The sequence below is a fragment of the Ursus americanus genome, chromosome 14 (assembly GCF_024610735.1).
Source record: "Ursus americanus isolate L20-20 chromosome 14, mUrsAme1.1.p, whole genome shotgun sequence".
In the NCBI taxonomy this organism is placed as follows: Eukaryota; Metazoa; Chordata; class Mammalia; order Carnivora; family Ursidae; genus Ursus; species Ursus americanus.
The window spans coordinates 47,793,110-47,801,948 of NC_142140.1; the positions used below are offsets into that span (position 1 = coordinate 47,793,110).

Consider the following 8,839-nt stretch of genomic DNA (forward strand, 5'->3'; position numbering starts at 1 on the left):
GTAATTTCTTCCATATGAAGAATGCAACTCATTATTCTTTTAGGAAATCTAGGGAAATTTACTTGGCATGAGATAAGTCATTTAAAATGAAATTATTTTTAAGAAATCCAACCTGCCCCACGTATGATACAGAAATTTCCAGGCACTTGTGATCTAAGGCTTGGAAAACACTGGGGACATATGAAAATGGAGAAAGGGGAAACTGTGTGTGTATCAGACAGAGCAGAAGCTTAATAAAGTGAGTCATGCAAATTTATAAAGAAGTTGATTTCAAACAGATGGAAATTCCAGAGAATAAATAGAAGGAGCAGACTCTACTTCCACAGGCTGATCAAAGAATAGCAGTTCCTGGCTCCGAGGCTGTGAGCCCTGCAATCATGGGCACCTCTTCAGCCCCAGGGCAATTGTCCCTTACATCACTGGAACCCCACTAATTCTTTTCAGAGCCCCCTTTATGTCTTTGTTCCTCAGGCTGTAGATGAAGGGGTTCAGCATGGGGGTGACCACCGTGTACATCACCGAGGCCACTGCACTTGCGTGGGAGCTCTGGGGAGCAGCAGAGCTCAGGTACACTCCTAGGTCTGTACAATAGAATAAGGAGACAACTGAGAGGTGAGATGCACAGGTGGAAAATGCTTTGTACTTGCCCTGAGCTGATGAGATCCCAAGTATGGAGGAAACTATCTTAGAGTAAGAGTAAGAGATCCCAGCCAGGGGAGCAGCAGCCAGAGCCACTGTTGCAAGATACATCATCAAGTCATTAAGAAAGATATCAGAAAAGGCAAGTCGGACCACCTGATTGATTTCACAGAAAAAGTGGGAGATTTCCACCTCTCTACAGAAGGGCAGCCACAACACCATTAAGGTTTGCAATAAGGAATTCAGGGCACTCATGATCCAGGACAACAGAACCAGCAGCACACAGAGCCAGGGGTTCATGATGACTGTGTAGTGCAGGGGGTGACAGATGGCCACAAAGCGGTCATAAGCCATCTCAGCCAGGAGAAAGGAATCCAAGGCTGAAAAGAGTAGGAAAAAGTATATCTGAGTGATACAACCATCATAGGTTATGACTTTACTCTGAGTCTGGATGTTCAGTAGCATCTTGGGGATGGTGGTGGAGGTGAAACAGATGTCTACAGAGGACAGGTTGGCCAGGAAGAAGTACATGGGGGTGTGGAGGTGGGAGTCAGAGCTGACGGCCAGGATGAGGAGCAGGTTTCCAAGCACAGTGATCAGGTACATGGAGAGGAAAAGCCCAAATAGGAGGGGCTGCAGTTCTGGTTCCTCCGATAATCCCAGAAGAAGAAACTCTGAAATTCGTGTATCATTGTCTGGTTCCATGTGGTGGTGGAGACTACCAGTGAACAAAAAACAACAGACTAATTTTTTAATACTGAGCATTACAGGTAACATTGAAATTCTGCAATTTTCACTTTGCAATAGAAATTCAATATCTTGGGGTGCCTGGGTGGTTTAGTGGGTTAAGCGTCTGCCTTCAGCTCAGGTCTTGATCCTGGAATCCCAGGAACAGGCCCTGTTTTAGGCTCTCCACAGTAGTGAGTTTGGTTCTTCTCTGCCCCTCCCCCTGCTTCTGCTCTCTCTTTCTCTTTTTCTCAAATAAATAAATAGAATCTTACCAAAAAAGTCAATATTCATAGTTTTTGTATGGAACTTGTCCTCCGTTGGGACCCTGCATTCCAGCTCTGAATAGGAATGCACATCCCACACTTCGCCTTTTACGCAAGTACTCGTATGTTCTACACTGTAATGAGAAATTCTGTCACACTTTTGAGAGTAAATTTCAGTACTATCGTCCAGGTGAAGAGTATAGGTTTCAAGAAACAAAAGTCTACACAGTTCAGTGATGGAGAAGATAAGGGGGGAAAATTGATAGAATATCAGACTGTGAGGGGTGCTATGAAGAAAAGCCAGTAAAAATGAAAGAGTGGACACAGGTGTTAATTTTCCCGGGTGCTTGGATAGTCCAGCCCACATTACACAGGGGCCTCGTTCAGGAGGAGACACATTTATCCAGGAGGTATTTGCCCGTCAGGGGAAACAACCAATGCAAACTCTGAGAAAAGACTTGGGTTTTTTTCAAATTAATTTTTAAAACCTCAGTATGGTTGACATGCATGTCACATTAGTTTTGGGTGTACAACACAGTGATCATCAGTTTAAACACGACGCCGTACTCACACGTGTGGAGCTGCCATCTGTCACCACACAACACTGTGACCTTATCAGTGACTACATTCCCTGGGCTGTGCCCTTTATTCCCATGACTCATTCATTCCTTAACTGGAAGCCTTATTTACCACTCCCCTTCACCATTCTGCCTTTCCTTTGCTCATTTTTTGTTTTAAAAATCACTGCCAGCATACGCAAGAAATGAACCATGGAGCTTTACATCAAAAACTAGGGATGTTCTGTACGGTGACTAACATAATATAATAATAACTAACTAACTAACTAACTAACTAACTAACTAACTAACTAAATAAATAAATAAATAAATAAATAAATAAATAAAAATCACTGCCAGGCTATTGTCACCTCCACCACAATAATTAAGAAAACAGGGATCCATGGCAAGCTGCTGACATCAGATTGTCTCTCCCTTAAGAGTGTGAAAGTGCCCCTTAGCATAATCTCCTCCAGTCCCATCCATGTTGATGCAAATGTTGGGTAATCATTCTTTCTGATGGCTAATAGTCCATTGTATACATGGGCTAGCCCAGTGAAGGGTATTAAGGAAGGCACGTATTGCATGGAACACTGGGTGTTATACGCAAACAATGAATCATGGAACACTACATCAAACACTAATGATGTACTGTATGGTGACTAACATATCATAAAAAATTAATTAATTAATTTAAAAGATTTTAAAAAGTATGTGAAAATGCACCCAAATTCTAGTAGTAATGTCTCCTATGAGCATGTAATCATGGGTCTCTATTTTAATGTGATCATTTTATGCCCAGTAGTTAAAGAACCATAAAAAATCAGTTCCAAAACCTTTGAGGAATTAAAGTAGGGAGAAAGATCTAATAAGCTCAGGTGGCCTCCAGACATGGTGAGAAGGAGCAAACGTCCTTAGTTCTGGCAACACTCCAACCGCAGTTACAGTGTCTTGATGCCCAGAATAATAAAGAAGCAGAAGACAATTTATCCAAAAGAAAAAGTAGGGAGGATTTTATGTTATCAAGACATCTGATCCATCGAACATCCCACGAGAATAACAAGTAAAGGGAAGACACCACAACTCACTAAAGGAAATACACACAGTGCAACAGAAGTGGAGGATTTTAAAAGATAATTTGTTAAAAGAACTTTTCTAAATAATAAAAAATGCAAAACTTTATAATCAGAAACTAGGGTTTTGAATTTTGGATCTATGCATATTTGTTGTTTGAATTTGGAGCACAAACAAACTGTAATAAATGTTAATATCCTCCCCCAAATCATAGGGCTTGAGCTGTCCATCCTTCTCAGGTGGTTGACAGATTTAGTGAACATACAGAAAGACCTTAGCCTAGTTCCCTCCTGTTGATAATGAGTGGTTAATACCGGCGACAAGATTTGGCTGAGTTTTTTCTTCTCTCAATGTCCCCATTGCTTCCCCACCTCCGGGTCCCCAGTTCCACAGCCTTCTTTCAGTCCCTTGTCATCTCTCCACTTACCACGGGCTGGCGTCCTCTAGCCAATAGTCACATTTACCCAGAGAGATCTTTTATATTGCATTTAAGTTCCTGTCCCAACTCTGCATCTTAACCCCTCCCCGGTGACTCCTCACTGGAGACTGAACCCCAAATCCCCTAACTTCCAACACTTTGCTTGCCTCCCTTGGCCCACCCACCAGCTTCCCACTCCCAGTGCCTCACCCACACTGATGTCCCAAACACTGAACTTGACTTGTAGCTTCACCTGAAGCCCCAGTCTCCAGGCTCAGACCCTCCATACACCTGCTGCCCTCTGCTGGGAGTCACCTACTGGTCTCCTAGGGTTTATTCACCTCCTCTCTTATCTTCACAATCCCATCGCCTCTTTCAGACTGCAAAGAGTCATCTCCTTCATGAACCTTTGTTTTTGTTCTGTTATTTTAACATTCCCACAGAAAAAGGATGCTTCCTCTTGCAGTAATTTAGATGGAGGGGTTATCACTATGTAACTTTTACTTAAATCCATGTATGTTTCCCTGCTAGACTGTGGGTGCTCTGGGGCGTGTCCTACGGACTCCCATACTTTATGCCCAGACGTAGTTTGGTTGGGGACAGTAGGAATAAATAAATGTTCATTAAGGAATGAGAGAATCTCTGCTCACCGAAGTTGCCAGTGATGAGAGAGAGAACAGAAGCAGCGAGCTACTATCACAGGAATGCAGGACATGGGAGAGAAATGTATTCCACGTTCTCAGATGGGACCATTCGTGGGCCAGACTGTGATTTGTAAGAATAAATAGAATAGGATAAATAAGGCACAATGGAAAATATCAGAGTGCATCGTACATGGTCAGAGCTCATACCAAAGCATTTCGTGGTTCTCCTTGTTGAGTCACATTGGGGTGGGTGTGTGTGTGTGCAAATGTGTTTATTTCTGTGTTTGCCTGTGCACAGCTGCTGGATCACATGTAAAAGGCATGTTTTGCTCTGGGATACAGTCAAAAGATTCTTATCCACGTCAGTAAATGCAAGAATAGTTTTAAAAGAAGGGCATTTCTAAGCTTCCTGGGTGGCTCAGTTGGTTAAGCATCTGCCTTCATCTCAGGTCATGATCCCAGGGTCCTGGGATGGAACCCTGAGTCCAGCTGCCTGCTCAGCGGGAGTCTGCTTGTCGCTGTCCCTCTGCTGCCCCCCCCCCGAATAAATACATAAAATATTTTTTTAAAAATAAAAGATAAAAGATGGGATTTCCGGGCAATGAGGTTTCGAAAAGCGGTGTGAATGAAGAGCCCATTAGAATGTCCAGGCTGCGGAGAGAGTGGGCAGCCAGTGTGGGTGCTGGGTTCCTCCAGATTCAGGGACCACACACTGACTGTACCATTATTTCCCCAATCGCCTCATTACAGTACCCACGTCAGGCCCTTGGTCTGGTTTTTATTCCGTATTTATTCCTATGTGTTTGACCACCCCTGTTCTCATATGGCCTAGTAACAAACTAATGAGGCAAGACCCTCTCTCATGTTTCTTTATGGCAACTTTTCTTTTTTTTTTAATTTAAAAAATTTACGTTTTATTTATTTAAGTAAAATCTACACCCAGAGTGGGGCTCGAACTCAGGACACCGAGAGCAAGACTTGGATGCTCTTCCAGCTGAGCCTGCCAGGCACCCCTGGAGCATCTTTGCTTTGTAATTCCTGGGCTTTGAGTTTGGGTCTCTATTTGACAAACCCTTGTCCACACTCCGCTCCTGCTTCTGATTTTTGTCCCACACGTGTAGGCGTGCCTACAATATACTCTATAAAATCTGAGACATGCCTCAGAAACCGATTAACTTCCTTCGTATGAATATCCCTGAGGACCTTGGTCACACACACATTTATGTCACCCACTCTCCTTGCTTTGTTTGACACAGGATCCAAATGAGCAGGACCTCACCTCCTTTGTGCACTTGTTTGGAAAAAGTGTGCATTTGGATAGAAACACGTTTTTATAAGATAAATTCATCAAATTAAAACACGCAGGGTAAAGAAAGCTGAGATAAATACAGTGGGTTCAAAACAACCTTATTAATCTGAATTGAATTTAAAAAGACTAACTTCTGGGTGTTGACTAGCTCAGTCTGAGGAGCGTGTACCTCTTGAACTGGGGGTCATGGGTTCAAGTCCCACATTGGATGTCATGATTACTAAAATGAATAAAACAACTTTGAAGAAATAAAAATAAAAAGACTAACTTCTGAAAGAAAATATATAAAATAACAACAATTTCATCACATTAGCAGATCTCTAAATCAAAATGGGGTAGGCAAAAACCTAATAAAAAGAATAGGACAATATATGTTAAAATTATAATTTATCCTAAAAATAGGCAGAGAGCAGTATCTAAAATTATAATGTCATCCTAAATAAACTTAAATAGAGTCAAACATGCTTGTGAAAATGTGTAAGTTGAATGCAGAAGAATGGGTTGGACAGGATGGCAGAAGATGAGTGCTAGTTTAGAAAACAGGTCTAATCAGAAAAGGCAAAAGGCAGCATAAGCAAGGTCAGATGTGAGGTTAGATGGCAATGCGTACAAAAGGGAGTTTATTACGACAATGTACATAAAAACAATAGGTAGGGGGACAAAATATGACTGACTGATAGATTGGACTGCTCAAAATTTATAAACTCTCACACTACCCAGCAAATACGTGTTTACATACATACAAGAATTGAACAGCAAATAGCAAAGTCGGCTTCAATATTTGTCATTATTTGCTGGAAAGAATGCAATCAAACAGAAGAAAAAAATGATTCGGCAAGAAAACAAACAAATAGAAACAAGAATAAGAATGCTCAACCCCAGTATACAAGCAAAGAACTTGCACAGACGATTTGGGATCGAGAAAGTAAATGGCTAATAAACCCCAAAATAATCCACCCCTAGATAATGAAAGAAGTGCAAATTAAAGCCCTTTAGCTTATGCCTGAATGTGCTTTAATAAATGTTTTAAGTGAATACCTAATGTGAGAGAGGATTCTGTGAGATGTATGTCTCAAGAACAGCAGTTGCAAGGTAGTGGCTCCCTCCATCAGTCTGGACTGTCTCTACTTTAAAAAAATAATTTAATTTTATTTAAATTCAGTTAATTAACATACCATGTATTATTAGTTTCATAGGTAGAGTTCAGTGATTCATCAGTTGCATAGAACACCCAGCGCCCATTACATCACGTGCCCTCTTCAATGCCCATCACCCAGTTACCCCATCCCTCCACCCGTCTCCCCTCCCGCAACCATCAGTGTTTCCTAGAGGTAAGAATCTGGGTCTGTATCTTTCTAAAGAATACAGAACATACTACAATATACACCATTTAAAAAATATATTTAAATCCCTCACTGCACTGCACCCACCTCCATACCTAATAGTCTATTTTCATAGTCCCCCTTACTGCAAATCTCATTGGAAGTGTTCACATTTTCCTGGAAGGCAGTACCTCCCATTCCTTCTTTAGTCTCATCCAATTGAGCTTTTATTACCTCCTCTTAATTGTCAACAGTAATCCTTGTATTGCTAAGTACAATGAAATGTATTGACATTTCATTGCTTAAAATATTCAATACATTGACTCTAAATGAATGAGTTCGCCACTCCAACAAACACAATGATCTCGTGGCTCTGGCTAGGCTGCTTAAGCTTTCAGGTGACCTCAGGTAAAACTTTCAGCTCCCAGTCTCTCTGAACCTTTCCTGCAATACCTGCTGAGATCTGAGACTCACCCGGATGGGGTCTTTGAGAGGAAGGTCTCTATGAGGAGGTCCAGATTCTTCTCTGGAGGGTTGACGGTGGAGACTGAAGCTCTGTTCCCAGACAGGAGAGCAGGAAGGACCGAGACATGGGTCCCCCAGCAGACTTAGGAATCCAAACACAAAAAAGATGTCTCCTCCAGCTGAAGGTTAAACATGCTCAGGGGCTGCAGCAGAGGGGATATTTACAGCTCCTACATTAGCTGTATCTGTTCCCTATCCTTCCTCATTAGACACTTTCCCCATTATTACTCCAAACCCTGAGCACGTCTCCCCATGGGAACGTATCTGCACTAAATGGAATTATTTCCTGTAGATTCTCTGTCCCAAGAGACCAGGTTAGAATTCAGAATACACCTCCCTGAACTTGCCTGGCTTCCAGAGCTCTAAGATTGAAACTTTCTACAGCCCTGAGTGAACTTTTTTTTTTTTCCAAATCTAAGCCTGAAGAACCTGTCTTGACTATGTTCCCTATGTCTCCAAAATATTGACTTGTGGTGGGAGAACAACTCCTGATAGCTCCAGATTTTTCTTCCTTCTCCAACAAGCAAAAGCGTGTTCTTATGCTACAAAACCATGGATACAACAATCCATGGATTCATAATTTTTTTTGACAAATCAATTAGAAGTTCAGTGTTTTAATAGAAGTTAAAAATTGACATCTAGTCATTCACTTATAAAAGATTTGATAGTTGTAGGAGATCAATTTAGACCTTTTAATGCACCATGGGCTGAGCTCACAATCTTATATGGATAACCTGATTTATTTTGTGCAAAAGCCATTCTATGAGGACCATAAAATGATGAGCCTCGTTGCACATTTGTAGAAATGTGACTTGGAAGTGTTAAGTGCTTGACTCAGAATTATGAACAACATCATTAAGAAATTATGTGTTTTGATTGGAATATAACAGTATAGGCCAGTGGTTCTCAGCCAGACATGATTTTGCCTCCAGGGGACACTTGAAATTCTCTGGAGAAATTTTTGACTGTCATAACTTGGGAAGTGCTGTTACTAATTTGGCATGTCTAAGGTGGCCCTGAGAGTCTGATTCTGTAACTAGCTCCCTGCCAATGATGTTGTCCCTCTTGGTCTGTAGTCACTTTTGTGTGCTGAGGTTCTGGACCAGTGTCAGAGTCAGGTGTCTCTTCTTCTCCAAGAATCTCCCATGCACCTCAGATTTGACCTTAGGTGATCAGACAAGTTTACAGGTGTCTCTTTTCACTCATGACAGGAAATGAACCTGCCAAGCCTTTGTTCCCTTATCTCTAAATTGCAGAAATTCCATCTAAGGTTTCAGTCTGAGAACTTAGTAATATTTTAGAGCTCACATGAAATTCTCTGGCACAGAGCAGGTGCTCCATCCATGGGGACTACTGGGA

General features: G+C 41.7%; 1 protein-coding gene across 1 annotated transcript; it reads right to left on the reverse strand.

The window, feature by feature from the left end:
* Positions 1-411: 411 nt before the first annotated feature.
* Positions 412-1,344, reverse strand: LOC123796239 (olfactory receptor-like protein OLF4). Its single transcript, XM_045803648.2, has one exon. The coding sequence runs from the start codon at positions 1,342-1,344 to the stop codon at positions 412-414; it is 933 nt and encodes a 310-aa protein (XP_045659604.2).
* Between the last annotated feature and the right edge of the window lie 7,495 nt (positions 1,345-8,839).